Source organism: Notothenia coriiceps, unplaced genomic scaffold, assembly GCF_000735185.1.
Source record: "Notothenia coriiceps isolate Sejong01 unplaced genomic scaffold, NC01 NC01_scaffold00037246, whole genome shotgun sequence".
In the NCBI taxonomy this organism is placed as follows: Eukaryota; Metazoa; Chordata; class Actinopteri; order Perciformes; family Nototheniidae; genus Notothenia; species Notothenia coriiceps.
The window spans coordinates 17,164,554-17,181,943 of record NW_011369947.1 but is presented as its reverse complement, the minus strand read 5'-3'; the positions used below and the strand labels follow the sequence as shown (position 1 = coordinate 17,181,943).

The 17,390-nt window shown below is 43.1% G+C and overlaps 3 protein-coding genes across 10 annotated transcripts in view; 2 read left to right on the top strand and 1 right to left on the bottom strand.

Annotated features, from left to right (window-relative positions):
- Positions 1–12,917, top strand: part of sik2b (salt-inducible kinase 2b) — a 42,013-nt gene extending 29,096 nt beyond the window's left edge. Inside the window, exons 8-15 of one of the 2 annotated variants that reach the window (XM_010795045.1) lie at positions 1,102–1,254; positions 1,678–1,836; positions 3,232–3,463; positions 3,565–3,858; positions 6,316–6,473; positions 7,222–7,329; positions 7,586–7,671; positions 8,644–12,917. In XM_010795045.1, coding sequence (XP_010793347.1) covers positions 1,102–1,254; positions 1,678–1,836; positions 3,232–3,463; positions 3,565–3,858; positions 6,316–6,473; positions 7,222–7,329; positions 7,586–7,671; positions 8,644–9,232 — 1,779 coding nt within the window. In that variant the 3' untranslated portion in view covers positions 9,233–12,917. Of the gene's footprint in view, positions 1–1,101; positions 1,255–1,677; positions 1,837–3,231; positions 3,464–3,564; positions 3,859–6,315; positions 6,474–7,221; positions 7,330–7,585; positions 7,672–8,619 lie in introns of both variants that reach the window. The other variant, XM_010795044.1, reaches the window with a different exon arrangement.
- Positions 1–17,390, top strand: part of gabra1 (gamma-aminobutyric acid type A receptor subunit alpha1) — a 314,765-nt gene that overhangs the window by 171,939 nt on the left and 125,436 nt on the right. The gene's annotated exons all lie outside the window — the stretch shown is intronic.
- Positions 8,927–17,390, bottom strand: part of LOC104965971 (serine/threonine-protein phosphatase 2A 65 kDa regulatory subunit A beta isoform) — a 19,452-nt gene continuing 10,988 nt past the window's right edge. Inside the window, exon 16 of the transcript XR_800607.1 lies at positions 8,927–8,938. The gene's annotated coding sequence lies outside the window, so the exon portion shown is untranslated. The remainder of the gene's footprint in view (positions 8,939–17,390) is intronic.

Sequence of the window (17,390 nt, the reverse complement as noted above, 5' to 3'; positions counted from 1 at the left end):
GAATGGGTCTGCAGAGAGAATTTCGCCGCGATCCCAACTGTCTGTTATCAGCCTGCAGCCAGGGAGGAGAGATCAGAGGTGTGTGTGTGTGTGGTGTGTGTGTGTGTGTGTGTGTGTGTGTGTGTGTGTGTGTGTGTGTGTGTGTGTGTGTGTGTGTGTGTGTGTGTGTGTGTGTGTGTGTGTGTGTGTCAGTGGATGGTCAATTTGGACCAATCAGCGGGGGCGTAACGTAACGGCTCCACCGATTGGTCCATTTGGTTCCGAGTAATGCATGACCGTATCGCGTCATAGATCTGGGCGCGGCTACTGGCCATTCCTAAGTCACAATACCCAGGAAGTGAACAGTGACGTATCTTCAACGAGGCGTTTTGGGGAGGTATTTTCTGTGTTAGAGTTTTACTCGCTACAGGTTGTACTTTGAAGGTTTTGACTCTGCACACCGTTTACATGCATAAAAACCTTGATAACACACAGGGGGACGGGTAATAACCGGAAAAGCATGACATGGGACCTTTAAATTATAGTTTAAGTATTTCTGACATGTTCTGTCATTTTACTGTGACTTTTTTTCATAACATTTTTGACATTTGTCCATGATTTTTTCATTGCATACAATACTTAACGTTTTTTTTATTATATTTGAATCACACATTTTACTAGGAATTATTTTATGACAATTTGATACTACTAAAATATTATTCTTTGACAGATTTTCTGCCCTACAGTACTATAACGTTTTTCCACCTTATGTTGATGTTTCAATATAATTCTATCCTATTTTCTTTTTTGTGTCATACTTTAATGTGACTTTTTATAGCATAATATACTGTGACATTTTAACATGATCAGCAAAATATCAAAATGATTATATGTGAATTTTTTGTTAAGCCCTGATTTTAAAGTAACAATTACATGTATTCACTTATCTAAAGTATGCTCATACTGCTTCAATAACCAATTGTTACACTATAATAATAATAATAATAATAATGATCTCATCTAACTTAAGAGCTGTCAAAATTAAGTCTTTTAACAGAAGGTGTGCTTCAATTATATCTTCAATTACAGACGCCGCCATTAAAGTTGTCTTTCATCCTCCAGTCTCTGCAGAACAAAAGCTACAACCACTTTGCTGCTATCTACTATCTGCTGGTGGAGCGTCTGAAGGCTCATCGCTGCAGCTTCCCCGTCGAACAGCGGCTCGATGCCCGCCAGCGCCGGCCCAGCACCATCGCCGAACAGACGGTCGCCAAGGTAGCCACGGGGCGTCACAGCAACAAGGGGGTCCTGAATAATGTGTACAGAGGTTACCATCCACGCCTCCCTGATCAAAGCTCCATTATTCACACCTGCATCCACAAACAAACGGAGGGACACGATCCATTCATGTATTTATCCGGCTGTCTTCACCTGCTTTCTCTCAGTCTTTTCCGCCCAGCCTTGATCTTAATGCGTCTCCCTCGGTTACATTATTCATCATGTTCCTTTCTTTGGCCACTGTCCCTCCTTAGGGACAAATTCTCTTTCATTTCCCCTCACCATCTACGATCTGGCTTTTTTGTCTGGCTTGGATTACAAAGTCCAATTCGTAATTGCGTTTCTATTAAGGATGTTGCAATGAATTGGAGAGGATGTTTTGATGTAATGTGAAAGTCTGTGTTTTCTCCCTCTCTGCAGTCGAGCAGTGGTTCATCCCAGGTGGGTTTGCTCTCACAGGGTGTCCGTCTGCTGCGCTCCCCTGCTGTGCCCCAAGCCTCCTCAGATGCTTTCACCTTCCCCCCGACTGCATGTTCCCTGGAGCAGAATTTCATGGTAGAGGACGTCAACACGCCCAAAGTAGGTTTAACTACCTGTAAAAACACTATAAGAATTCAGTGTCTTTTTTTTTGTGTGTGTTTGTCCTCTGTCCGTCACATTCGGCTTCTGAGTTATGGAAGTTGTCGTTGTTACTGTCATTATCGGCTTGCACAAGTATGTCCTGAAACATAATCCTGATAAGCTCAACAGTCGTTTGCTTTGGGAGTCAGACAATCTCACTGTGAATCAGAGCGTTGGCTTTCTCCGTCAACCTGCCAGAGTGCAGCTGACTTGTTCAGTTATGTAAGAACTCAGCCAGCACACACATCATACAGGACAGCCACCTGTCCTGCATGGCTTCTAGACACGCACGCACGCACGCACGCACGCACGCACGCACGCACGCATAGATGAAGTATCATTCTTCAAGATTTCTTCTCCATCCCACCCCCCCTCCTGGCTCCTGTAAAGAGGGATGTGTATGTTGTTTTGTGTGTGTGCTTGCAACGTGTGTGTCTGGAAAGCAGAACAATGACAGTGTGCGTTATCTGCGTGAAAAGAGCTGGGTTATGTAAGCGGTCCTGTGATGATGATGATGATGATGTGATCTAATGTGAAGCTGAGTGAACACACATGGACAGGAAGCTGCTGCACTGCTCCAACAATCTCGTCAGCCGCCATGACCCCCTACCCATCAGCCAACAGCACTTTTTCTTTTTTAGTTTTTGGCTTCTGCATTCAGCCGCTTCTTCTCTCTCTTCGTCCTCATTTAAGTTCACTTTCCCCCAATGACCCCCATGCCTTTTCATCGTCTATTTCTCAATGTTGTTTTCCCCTCTTGTCTTCAGTTTGTTTCTCCGTGCAGTGTGTCTCTGTGCGGTGTGTGTGTGCAGTGTGTGTCTCTGTGTGCAGTGTGTGTATCTGTCGGTTGAATAACAGCATTCCTATCCCAGCACACTTCAGAAAGCAGATGGGGAATTGGGCAAAGTTGCTCTTTCTAGACCAACACCAGGCTTTCCGGTTACTGCCGCCACTCATGCAGATGATCTTTGTCTGTGTGTGTGGTTGCGTGTGTTTGTGTCAGTCACATAGCATTTTCAGTCTAAGCTCACTTCCTGTCCCTACATTCCTTTATCCCCACCCTCCATGCCAACACACACAAGCCTGCATGCTGTAACTGACACACACACACACACACACACACACACACACACACACACACACACACTATGAGAAACTATGTTGAAGAGAAGGAAAACAGAAGAAGAGTAACTAAAAGAGCTCTCATTCTCAGTATGGGGTCGTCTTTGTGTGTATTTTCTTGTGTGACGCCTAGTTTGACCAACAGTGTGTCCTGGTTGCCTATTTTTCAGTTTTTAATGTATAGTTATCGTTATCTCTTTCTGTCTCACCTCTTTTCTCCCCCCTTTCTAGGTGAACGGCTGCCTGCTGGATCCCCTGCCTCCCCCCACTGTCCTACGCAAGTCCTCCACCTCGTCGCCTAGCAACATGATGGAGATGTCGATTGATGAGGGCATTGAGACGGAGGAGCCCGATACAGAAGATGATCCGGCCCACCTGCTCTCGGCCTATCAAACAGCTCGGTTTAACCAGCGGCGACACACCCTTTCTGAGGTGACCAATCAGCCGGGGCCTTCAAACCAAGGTATGATGTCATGTCACTGTTCAAAAACACAACTATAGAGTCTGTCACAAGTATGTAATGCTAAAACAAAGATGTTAAACCGAAAGCATTGTGTCCCCCAGGTAAATTATTCACTCTTGGTCACAACCCTTCTATGGGCAGCATGGACTCGGACATCGGCTACGACATGGGCTCCATGCACAGCGACCTCGGCCTGCTGGAGGACCCCCCCTCTCTTAGTGAATTGGTACCAGGCAACAGCTCTAGTCCCGGCGTTACGCCTACTACTTTCTTGAGCGCTCGGCCCGCAAACCAAGCAATGGCCGTCCTGACGTCCCATCACAGAGAGGCGCACAATCGCTCCCCCATCAGCTTTAGAGAGGGGAGGCGTGCCTCCGACACCTCGCTCACCCAAGGTCAGAACCACCAATTTGACTTTGCTCCAAATCCATTCAGTCTTCTTTTTGATTACTCTCACACATTACCCACTTCTCTATATGCACTCAGACTTCATTGACTTAATGTGTCAGGTATCTTCATCAATAAACCCAGGAACTCCATTTTAGGGCCAACCTGAAAATGCACAAAGCCACTCTGTCACCTTAATAGAAAGTTTGACTGCTTGGGTTTATGACATTGCATTTTGAGTGCAGTTAAACAGACGATGTGACAGGAGGCTGCAAATGGAAAGATGATGATGTTTCTTGCTAACTGCCTGCAATAGACAAATCTTTCTTTAAAGGGGAGCTGATCCAAACTGCAGGCGCAGGATTAGCTAGTCATATCTATACTTTTTAGGATGCTAATCAAATCCTTAATATACTAATCCTTGGTACCACCAAGTGCTGATCCACATTAAATCAATCAGTGACGCATTGTGGTACTTAAGAACGCTGCTGGGTGAGAGAGTGTGAGCCGCTGCCAGGTGTGTGTGGCGCTGGTCGAGAGAGAGAGCAGATCAGAGAACCTGAACCGAATTAACTGTCGTGGATTGAGTTGCATTGTGGGAAATGCATGGCATAAAATGGATCCTTCTTACTTGTTTTTTTCAAAATGTCCATCATAAGTCTGACTGTTGAATTAAACCATACTTTTCTTTAATGCAGTATGGTTTCAGATTGTTGGACATCTCATCTCTACACATCTGAAAGCAGCAAGTTCAGACCTGCTCTTTACAGATTGCTGAAAGATATAATGTTACATAGGAAATCACTGTCTGCGGTGGAAGTGAACGTAACCGGTTGAGAAACATGCTTTGAAATCACAGGTCACTCATATATACTGTAATTGTCAATTATATTCTATATCGACATGTAATCTTATAGGCCCTTCACTACCAGCTGCGTGTAAATATAAGTGTCGACGTGCATATGTCTGAGGCTCTGGGATGCACACAGCACCAGCCAGGAGAGAGAGCATTGACACAGACGCAACGCCCTGCTGCAGCTGCTCCATCACACCCCTATAGACACACATACACATGTATCAATGCCTTCGGGTTCGTCTTCTCTCTTCTACACACCATCTCTTCCTCCTCTCTCTTCCCATCTCTCATCCTCTCCAGCCTCTCTGACGACAGTGATGGTGATGATTCATGTTATGAATCACAGACAGATACTTTTGAAGGTTTCAGCCCACATATCTCATTCTCATCCCCCTTCTCTCTTTCTCTTTTTCAATCACTCTCCTTCTCCGTCTTTACAAGCTCATTTTCTCTATTGCTTTTCTTTATCTTATCAAAGTTTCAGTCTGTTACAAGCGAGATTCAATCTTTGGTACATGTTTTCTTCATAGACACATTTTTCTGTGCCTAATGGATGTAAATCACCAAAGCTTTGGACCAGAATAAAAACTAGAATAAAGCCTAAAAATGTTCCCTCCCTGCTCTACATCGGGGCTCCTTCAGTTTCTAAACGTCATAGTTCCTCAGTCTCAAATGTACTGTATTCTTCGTAGATTTTTAAGACCATTCTCAAGATCCAAGTACTAATTGCTAGATGTTTTTTAAATAAATAAATGCTCTTAAAATCTGACAGTTAACATGTAAAATGTTTACTATATAAGTTTAGGCCTGAAGATTGTAGCAAGAAACTGTAGCTCATATAATGAAAATCCTACCTACCCTAAAATGACATTTAAAAAATCATAAAAAGCATAATATGTAATATGTCAAAAAGGAACACAAAATAAACGGTGTCATATTTATAAAGTAATAGTAAAGTTTGTCAAAAAAAAAATGAAGAAATGTCATGGTATAAATGGTCAAGAAAGCCATAGAACAAATAATTGAAATGTCATTAGAATAAGGTATAGTATAATATGTCACTAAAATTGTAATTGAAAGTCATAGCTCTTTGTTGGGTCAAAAAAGTTAAATATATGCAATAAAAAGTAGTGGTGTAATGTGTCATAAATTGACAGCCGCCAAAGTGCGCCCCCATGTTCTATTTCTAGTTACTTAAATATTTATATTTTCTATAATCCTCTTTGGAGGGTGTTGATGCAGTGCACTCTTTTGCGTCAGACTGCTGACTCTGGTTTTAAATAACTCCCACCATCACAGTGAGTCAGGTCCTATCGTTCACAGCCACAGCTCGTCACCACTGGATGGGTCTTATCAGAGCTACTTGCTGTTGAACACACACACACACACACACACACACACACATACCCACAGTAGCTCATGACGCACATCCAGCCTCACTGTCAGAGGGGGGGGATGAAAAGTGCTAACCATTCAGCCGCTCTGCTCACGTCACTGAGGATTGAGCCAGACTTGTTGCTTTTGACATCCTGTAAAGAAGAGAGAAATGCTTCTATGGATGTATTCTAAATACTGACTATGTATTGTGGCGAATTGTTTATGCTTTCAGGTCTCGTTGCGTTTCGGCAGCACCTGCAGAACTTGGCCAGGACCAAAGGTATCCTGGAGCTGAACAAAGTCCAGATGCTGGTGGAGCAGATGGGCTCCGGGGAAGGGGCCGCCATGGGCCCCCTGGGACCACAGCACCACTTGCACAACCTCCTGGAGGTCAGTGCTACTGCATTATCACACAAATATATCCTTCATTCAAAATGTCCTCTAACCAAACCTGTTCTCAGCCTCAGTCCGTCTACTACCCTGACCTCGTGTTGCCCCGAAGAAAAGAACAGCCACCCAGGCTGTTGTGTAACCCCCGGAGAGGCAGCCAACTGTGGCTTGTTTACTGTCTCCAGTTCCCCTGGGGCCTGGAGCCTAGGCCAAAGTGAATGCATCCATTGTTGAAGTCACTCAGACTTACCCATAGTAGTGACTGGCACTCAATGGGCCCAAGCTGCAATCACACATAAAGATGAGCACACATATACACAAAATGATACAGACACACTGCAAGGGGAACCATTTGAGGAAAGGTCTGCAGGCTTTCCGGTTAAGAAAACCCAAATAAAATCAATTGTAAAGGCAGACAAGATCTAGTTGTTTTCCTTTTATCCATCTCTGATTTAATAACACAGCTCTTGGTTGGTTATGATGCTGAGGCCCCATCATCCTTTTTATTTGCTTTCATTTCATTTAACTGCTTTGTAATCGCTGTGGTACATGCCATTTAGAGAAAGGCATCTGAGTGATCAGCCACCACACAGGCATTTGTGCAGGCAGCATCAGTAATCCAGTTCAACCACACCGTGAAGCCCCCAGACCCCGACACAGCTTTATGAGCCCACAGGGATACGTGTGTCCAGAGTAAGTGCGTATACGTGAACAGCCCTCTTCTAATGCTCTATGTTTCTGATTGAAGGGCGAGGCATCCAAGCAGCAGGAGGGCCTAGCTTTATACCAAGGTGGTCCGCCTCTCCTGTCCCGCAGACAGAGTTTAGAGACACAATACCTCACTCATAGACTCCAGGTACAGTCTAACACCAATGACACTCACTCTTAATGACTATACAGTTTATACATGTAGTTTTCTACCTGATACGGACCTGTGTTCCTCCTTCAAGGTCAAATGTCTGCTTAGTAATACGTTAAGTGATATTGTTTGGACATTTAAGGATTATCAGATCTGCTATGATGCAACAGTAATGAAATGGCTTGTAGCCATTGTTACCATGGTGATTACCCTGAACACAGTTATCAGTCCCAATCTCTCTTCTGCCCCAAAGGCCAACGTCTTGGCTAACAGTCCTGCTAGCTGCCAACATTTCTGTCAGGACACTCGAACTTTAGAGCAACAGCTGCAGGAACACAGGTAACTCACTGAAAATACACTTTTATTGCTTTATCTATTATTTATTTGTTTTTCATTTCATTCAATACTTTCACTGCTTTTCCTCTTGTGTTCTTTTAGCTATAGTGACCTTTCACTGCTGGGACATTTTATTTTGATTAGAAAGCCTTTGTTTGAATTGAAATGAATCCAATTTAGAAAGTTATAAGATAAAAAGAGATAAAGGATTAATGCCTATAGCGAAATGTAGGCGTCAACAGGAATGAAAGTGAAACACAGGATAGGACAGGTCAGAGTTCACACGACGAAAATAAGAATAGAAAATACAGAATGTTAGAAAAAGTATACATTCAAATAACAATAGGATAAGGTTAAACTGTTTATACATGAACAGATACAAATAATTATGGATATGATACATGTATACATCTCTATGTGCCAGTGCAAGGTAGGTACACATTGCACAAGTCATCACACCCAGGAATAAAACCAGGTGTCATAGCAACAATTCCCGTACCTGATAATTAGAGAGAAATTATATTTTGTTTCACATCAGTCTTTCATTTCATTTCTGCTGATTTATATTAAAAAGGGGGTTAATTGTTTATGTTTTGACTTAGTTGTAGTCACAGTTTGTGGTAGTCAACGTTTTCATTATTAAAAAAATATGTAAATGGCTGCTTCAAACTCATTCACGCTTTTCTTTATTTTTCTCGTTGGATATAAACCAGTAGGAAACTATCTCTGTGCGAAGAAGTTGCCCCAATTCTCCCATCTACTAAGCTCTGATTGGTCGACAATTTCTTCAACAATAAATGATCACGAAACAGATTAGTGATGTTGACAGCAACTTGGTGGTGTGGGACCAGGCTTATTATTATGTCCACGTATGCGAAACATGCAGAAATATCCAGTTTTTGCCAGCTGTTTGTTATTCCTCATGTGTTGATCAAAGTGATTTTCTCTAAGTGGGGTGTGCTGCCCTCCCCACAGACTGCACCAGAAGAGGATGTACCTGCAGCAGTCCCAGGGCCTGGGGCTGCCGGTCTACTTCAACCAGATGCAGATAGCTGAAGGATCCTACCCACCAGGGGGCCCTGGCCTGGACCCAGCGGGGTCTCAGGGCCCTCCCATGTCAGCCCCCCAGCAGCAGGTCAGTCCTCATCCCTCGCCCCCCTTCAGCCACCCCCACAGCATGAGCTCCCTGATGGAGCCGGGCCAGGGCCTGGTTTATGATCCTTACATGAGCCACCTCCACTACACCCAACAGCTCCCCCCTGGAGCCCACCTCCACCACCAGCTCCACCATCCCCTCCCTCACGATGCCTCTGCCAGCGGCCTGGGCTTCAGCTACCCTGCAGGCTGTGAGCAGCACGTCCTGGGGCCTTCTTTTGAGGGGCTTCACCCAGACCAGTCCCAGTACCTGCTGGACCCTGCCCTGTTGCCCCTGCATGCCTCAGGAGACGCTGAGGCTGGGGGTCTGGGGGGTCCCGGGCACACGGAGGGCCTGGGTCTGCAGGGCCTGGACAGTGAGATGATGGAGACCGTGGACTCCCAGCACGGCTTTGTACTGGTCAACTAACGCCAGCTGAAGGTTAACAGAAAGCAGTATTAAGCAAACCTTCACAGCACTAAGAGCAGAGAGAATGGAGATATAAGTGGAGGCCATATGCGTAGCAACAGGGAAGGAAAAGTGTTCATTTTTGTATGATTAATACAAACTTCATTTCCTAGTGGTGATGAACGTCAGACAACCTTTTCTGCCGCGCCCCTCCCTTAGCATACCTTCCTTTCTCCCTCTATTCCTCTGCTCCCTTCAGCTCTGTGAGGCAGGTCCGATATCTGTCACCATGAGAGCTTTGCCGTGCCCGTGAACACTGCGTCGTGCAGCCGAGTGACGCCGCACATCCTGCCAGAGCGCCGCATTTCTCCTAGAAATGTTTTGGAAGTGAACTAATTTAGGACTGACTGTCAAACAACCATAAGGACAATGGCTGGCAGTGCTTTTGTATTTAAATAGGACACCACCAACAGTAGACTGATTCTAAAAAGACTTCTGTGGATTTCTTTTTTTCTAAAAAACAATTGAACAACAGAAAATAGCCCTCATTTATCACGGCACCACGAACATTGCCGCAAATTCAAGTGGTTTTTTTCTCCATTTTATACAAATGATTTTACAAACTAATGCGAGTGCAAGGCTAATGTCATGGCCGTATTCAAGCTTTCAACACTAACATATACATTACTACTCCTAACAATCATCAGGTAACTCTTTTGTCATTTGCTTAAACAAATACCTTAATCATGCAGATAGAAGCATCAGGTTGGCACCATGTTAAGCTTTTGCTATAAACAGCGCTAAATTCTGAAAATAGTGAGTGAAAATAATAGATACCGCACAATTCTGTTGCCTCAGACTTTGTGTAGGCGTCGGACATAAATAATATTTGTTGGTTTTCTTTGTGTTTTTATAAATTGTAACTACTGATCCTGAGTTATTTCCTACACTACTGAACTGCTTTTCCCCCCACCTGTACATTCAATTGCACACGCCTGCCAGGTCTCATGTTGATGAAATAGCCCCACGGTGCATACACCTGTTGAATTATGGGTCATGCGTTTGCCTGATAAATGAGGGCTGATGTAATTAACGTGTTTGGTTGAGAAGTAGCGTTGTTTTAGACAGTCGATATTATTCTATTTTTGTGGCAATACTGAAGCAATATTAATCCTTAATGTTGAGGGAATATGAATGGAAGCCTCACCTGTACAGCCAACTCTGATTGGTTCCTGGGGACCTCTGAGTCATCAGCAGTGACATCACTTGAGCCGATGATGTAACCAGGAGATAATCCCCCCCCCCCCACTCTCCCCTCACCCTGGAAGTGCAGGGAGAAGGTGTGTGTGTGTGTGTGTGTGTGTGTGTGTGTGTGTGTGTGTGTGTGTGTGTGTGTGTGTGTGTGTCTTCAGATGTTCTGCCTCCATCACATCATTTCTTGGAAAAAGAAAAACACTGTATTGACGTCTCCGTTTACAAACAACACAAACTGTGTTTTTCCACTCAGTGCTCAGTCGGAGCTTTTAGATGAATTCTGGTTTACATCCTCCATGCTCCAGTCATGCCTCTGTGGTGTTTTAACAATGAATCATGTTTGTTATAATGACGCGTTGAAGATCCCCTGCATTAGGTTTCATGAAAGAATGTTTTCCTCTCTGACATTGAGGCCGCAGTGAGACAAAAACCGGCCGAACATCAGTCACCTGACACTGGATTTAGACTACCGGCTCACCGCCGCTCTCTGACTGACAGCGAAACATGACGAGAGATTTTTTTTAATTCATTTTTTTGACAGAACATATGCTGTGTTCAATCTACTTGAAGCGCACTGATGTATCTTTTCTGACAGATGATGATTCCTTCTTAAAAACAACTGCTTTTCCTTGGAATAACAGGATAGTCAGCGTCAGAGGGTTGGGATGACATTATTGGACTGCGACCATCTGCCAGACGGCCCGACCTTCAGCAGTTGTGGGTTAAACTGTTCAAGTGTTTTTCTCAGATTAGCCTTCAAAACACGACTGTTGCTCTCAGCCTGTTGACTAGACTAAATATAAGTGAGAGTTCACAACCAGAGTGTGAAGAGTTTGCCCCTGAGCCTCCAATAGTCTTAAATGATGGCTAGGAAATTTGGACCAACTGTGGTTGCAGTCCTGTGCGTGACTTAAAGGAAAAATCCACCCTAAAATGTTTTCAACACTGTCACAACTAAGTAACCTAGCAACCAATAATCACAAGTTCTGCTGACTTTGTATGTATCAATTAGGTTTATAAAATGTCAACATTAAAAAGAAAAACCCCTTGTTCTTATTTCTCAGGGCTCAAATTAACATATTCAGTTTTATCTGACCAACGAAGGAACAATATGGTAGCTAAATTACTTTATGACTACCTATATTAGCTCTACTGCATTTCTTCTTCAGTGGTGTACTTTTTAAATCCTCTCTATAATTGATTGATCCATCACATTGAGATTTAGTAAGTCACCATTTAGCCATGACATTTAAAAGTCAAGAGGGCATAGATACTCATCACCCGACGACAATGGCCTTGACAGACCAGAGTGCGCTGCAGTCATGCTGAAAAACAGGTCTTGTGGTTTCGTTAATAGTTCCACCCTAAAATACAAATGCTTATTCGGACATACACCCATATTTAATGACAGGAATACGCTCACACCCAGTTTGGTCATGTTAGAAACGTCGTTAGAAAGGGAAGGAACTCGAATACAACGGGGTTTACAGAACACAACACTAATACTGCCGATACATAGCAGTGTAAACGTATCAAAGGGTGGATTTTGCCTTTTAAGTGAATGTGATTGTTTGCTTTCATTTTGTCAATGGTCAGGCTAGAACAGCTACAAGATGATCTGTGGAAGTTGAAAACTGGAGCACTTTGACAACAAGGGGAAGAAGGGATGTAGCGAGAGAGGAGGAGGAGGGAAGGGTTTGTTTCGCTATGCTGTTTCCTGGCAGATCATACCAACCCTAATCTGTAGGAAACCCCTTTCTCCTCTCTCTCTTCCTCACCAATAATGGACACAAAACACATTTCTTTCAAAGAAAGACCAGACACAGTCAAACTTTATCTGATTGTTTATTTTAATCCAAGAAAGAGAAACATTTGTCAGTTTACGGCGAGTGACCTTTGTATAAATTAGTGGTGTAGTGACTCATCGGTGCACCAAGGTGAATTTTGTGTTGAACGTGAAAAGTGTTCAGTGTGCCTTTTTACTTTTTCGTATTTTTAATCTGAATCAAGATTTTGAATAGCACCATTATTTCTGGTTGGACCCTTTTTCTCATTTATTTTCTCATTACTTTTTTTGTTTTTCTTCCCAAAAATAAGTAGAGCCAGGTTTTACAAAGGTACAAAACCAAAGTCCCTCAGAAGTTTCCCTGTACGACCCACCGTGTGGAGTTTTGGAGCTTCTTTTGTCTGCTTCTCTACCGTGCTTTTTTTTTCTTGTTGGTCAATCAGTGTATGCCATTTAAAAGTATTATAGCAATATTTCTCTAGTTGAAGAATAAAGTCATGAAGATTCTAGTGGACGTGTCTCCAAGTATCATCATTTCACCTCCAGCTGATGAAACAAAAACACCAATCTATCGATAAAAAAACTGTTTTATATTTACCTTCTTTGATGTTGACCATACATAAGCTAACTTGCTGTTGAGATTAAAAAAAGGTTTATTGAACATTACATTTTTGTCTGTGTTTTTGTATGTGTGTGTTGCTGTTTGTGGTCCTCTTGGTTATTGAAGTGTTTCCTACCACACACACTCTGCTACCTTCCCCACAAAAGGACATTTTCCTGTAACTACATACTGCAGCTGTGTGATGGCACCCCAGGGTGTCATGGTGTAGGCGTGGGTTAATGACCTGGAAAAATTCACACCAAGTGCTCCACATAAACTGTTGAGTCACAGCTGAACCTGAAGTCTTTGCAACCAGAAGCTCCTGAGGGCGACAAACTATAGGAGCTTCAGTACACGACTCGCCATTTAAATATATGTATTCTCTAAAGCTTGACTTTGCCTGCAAACAAATATTTTTAGTGGCAGGGTTAATGTGATCACAGTCCTGCTCACCGATGAGTTATATATCTCCAGTGAAGTATACAGGAGATGACAGATGTGTAGTTCTCCAATCACAACAAAAATAATCAGTTGTCAAGAGGTTAATAGATTATACATTTTGACACGTCAGTGAATGACAGCGTACCTGGACTGAATCACCCCGAGGCAGAAGGCTCTACCCAGCTGTTCTGACTTACAGGTGAGGAGACAAAAGAGCAGCAATGAGTGTCAATCAACTCGTCATCACCATCAAGTGGAACATTCCGGTGTTTCCAGAGCTGCCCTGCTGAACGATTCACAGCAGCACTTTCACAGAATTACAAAAGTCCTTCCACCGAAACAAAAAGAGACAAAGAATCAATCAATCTTTTAAAGTGTATTTATATAGCCCAATATCACACATTTTACATTTGTCTCAGTGGACTTTAGAGTTAGTTAAGAATATGAATATGACATTGGACAAGGAAAAACTCCTATGTAACCCCGCAATTAATGGGGGTGAAAATTGAAGAAACCTTGGGGAGAGCAACAGAGGACGGACTGACATGCAATAGATGTGGTATGTAAATTAAAAAGATAATACATTTGCAACATAGGTAGTCCAAATGCTTGAAAATGCGTGTGTCTATAAGAAGAAGATTAATTCAGGTGGATTTCAACAATCCTTTGGGAGCCTTCAGGGACAAAAGTTATAAAAAACTAAACTCGCTGCTCTTTTTTTTACAAGTTGGGCACACCGAACAAACCCTTTAAAACTCCATGATGTATCTATGAAACACACCTTTCATCTTAATGGCATCTTCCAGACAACTAAGCACACATCCCTGTTGTACAGCTAGCTGTGAGCCTCTGCAGCATTTTGCAGGCTTTTATACGGAGTCTTTACAGACAGGAGGAGGGACTGAATAATTAATCTTCTCTGATAAGCACCGGGGGCTGAGATCTTTGGTCTGACATCACCTCCATGGCAACTGCCTGTCAATGTTTATCAAACTACATGAAACTCAAACACATTTTTTTCTGATGGTAAAGTGCAGCTGGAGGAGGCCTGTCCTCAGCCGAGCTCTGATTGGTTGACCTCAGCTTCACATCTTTGAAGAAGGCTGCAGACTGGGAATACATTCAGAGCAGAATACTGCTGCTACAAAATGAAAGCATGCCTATATGTTGTTTAGAGCAGAGGTTTGTCCCTGTTGTGTGGAAAGGATCATGAAGAGGGATGTTCAATCCAATCAACCCACACACAGGACAGCTAATCCACTACCAGAGTAGCTAGGGGGGGGGTTTCATGGAAACCAGGGTCTCATTTCTTTTCCTGGGATCAGACCATGTGCATACTGATAATCTGAAACTTGGGATGGGTCACACTCATACTGATCAGATTTCAGTCAACTAAGCCTCACATTTAGCATATGTTGCTTTTAATGCAAAGTGATTTTGACACTGAACAGGGCTGCGAGACTGGCTTTAAATTAAACAAAATGGGATCAATCATTATCCCATTTTTAAAAAAATCTCCTGCTCAACACCACCTGCTCTAGAAAGAAACACCACCACATAAAAGGTGAAGGGCTATTGGCACACTGCCATTCTATATTTGATAAGTATAACCTTGTAGAAAATGTCCCTTTCAGACAGCAGCGATTTCCATAGAAGTGTAGTTATTTATAGTCGGTCTATGTATTCCGTGGCATTGTCTGCCATTGAGACCTTCAGTCTGTCAGAGACACTCTTAGGGGAAGAGACAGAGAAAAGACAGCCGTAATCTTCTTTTTCTTCAATAAAATATCAGAATATCCGAGTCCTATTCACTCATCAGGCCAAAGTATAGTGTAATGACATCAATGGTTGCTATGACAACAGGAGGAGGGTGGATGACAACATCCTACTGCGTCTTTTTTAGAGCAGGAGATCACAGCACTGTTCAGGATTAGAGCTGCACAGAAAATTAATTAATTAATGTAAAAAGAAAAAAAGGCTTGGAGACAAACACATAAGCTCTCAGTGAAGAAGGAAACACACTGCAATGCGATGCACAACATTTAAAAAACGCTCTGCTTGGCCTCTGTTTTCTTATATAAATTAAGGTGTTCCTTGAAGGTCGTACAGCAGTCATAAGTGTGTGCCCCCCATTATTCAGCTTCAGTCCTGAGTCTCTGAACACATGCAGCCGGCAGATGGACAGAGTCTGAAATCCCAGTACAGATGACCCAGAAGGGCCTGAAAAAAACCTCCTTCAGGCTCGAGGCTAGATGTTACCGCCGAGCCAAGAGTCACACGCTCTTTCTTGAGCTGTCCTTGGTCTGATATTATCTGGAGTCGTAAATGTGTGCGGTTTATAAACCCCTGCTGCATCGCATCGCTGAAGGATGACAGAATAAAGAGAGGGGGGAGCTGAAGTGACAAGGTGACTTAAGGAAAATGTGTCTGCCAGCGCTCTGCTTACCCCGACTGATGTTTGTCATTTGTCACAGTGAGAGCATCTGACCTCACTGTGTGTGTGTGTGTGTGTGTGTGTGTGTGTGTGTGTGTGCGTGCGTGCGTGCGTACCATGCTGTGTGGGGGCTTTGCTTGACTCCTTTCATTATATATGACACAGTCCTGGGAGGCAGCTGCATTGACGTCAGGGCTCTCAGCTCTGTCAAGGGCTCTGGCTGCTGAAAATCCCCCCCAAATAACGGGAAGGAAATAGAAAGAAATAGGTTGCTGCTGTTTCATTACGGCCTTGTGAACCCAAGATTTAGGCGGATTAGCCCTCGCCCTCAACTAATCGTGTTTTAATGAAGATTTACAGTTGAAGGAAAAATTACAGTAAAACATCTTTGTTATATTTTTCTTGTGAAAAAAGTGAAAAGTATGTTTTGGTTATGTGTCTCTGAGGTCAACCATCCATCCTCCTCCCACCTCAAGTATAGCAATGGCTCTCAAGGTGGTCTCGCTGTAGCAGAATGTGCTGACACAGCAGATGCCCCCCCACCTGTGAATTACATGTATATTGCAGAATAAGTGCTTAATGTGCGCTGGTGCTGAGGTTTATACAGTCAAAGGGCTGGGAGGCTATGGCTCCAAGGAGGGCTGACGGGATTTGAGGAGATTAAAAAAAAGAAGGTTCTCATAAAGATTTCTGTCATGTGATTTATTACCTTTATCTTCTGTTAATTACACATTTGGAATTAACGGAACAATGTCTGCTGCAGGTAGAGCATACATGCACCCAACTTCACATGTTTGAGAAGTACAAATCTTTCTCAGCCCAGCCCTTATTTCACGGCGCTCCTCTCCCCAGCAGTAGTCGGGGTGAGGGGCCTGAGGGCAGGGGTCAGCTGCAGACCCTGCCCCGCTCTGCAGGGTCCCTGCTGCCTGAAACAGACCTGCGCTTTCATCTCCACAGCAGACGCCCACTCAGTCAGAGCTGACCAAATAACAGACCAGAAACGTGCAATTAATCCCACATTTTCTTGCGTCATTCACGGACTCAGAAGCAATACTCTTCACTTTGAAGGGATATGTTACAAAGCCAACAGAGTAGGCTACATACCACACTGGAACTTCACGTTTTACACCACAAAAGGCAGAGGGGATAATTAGGACATGTTTAATAGTGAATTACTTTGATACTTGATGGTCGACTGAGACTAAAATGCTTTATTTTATTTATTATTTTAAATCGCATGAACATGTTTTGGAAAGCACATCACAAATGCAGGTATAGAGAAATCCTTAAGGAATGTCTGCGGGAGAACGGTCACTTGGTATTTCACAGGAAGGAAATGACACAACCACAGCTAAACTGGAATGGCTTGAAAAAATGATCAAATAAAAAAAATGTAGTCTTTTCACAAAATGATCAAGTCAAAAGTTATCGTCAGAAATTCTTCTCATCTCAAACTATACAAATGATATTTTTCTATTTCACATGAAATGTTTGGAGTCAACTAATAATAAAATAGCAGACTACATCAGTTTGTTTATGTTACTTTATTCAGATCAAGATACAGTAGTAAAGCATCCCAATGTGGAGAAAATGTAAAGTAAAAATAAAGGAGTCTTCGTGATACAGGACAATCAACAATCTGGGTTTATTCAAGAACAGAATG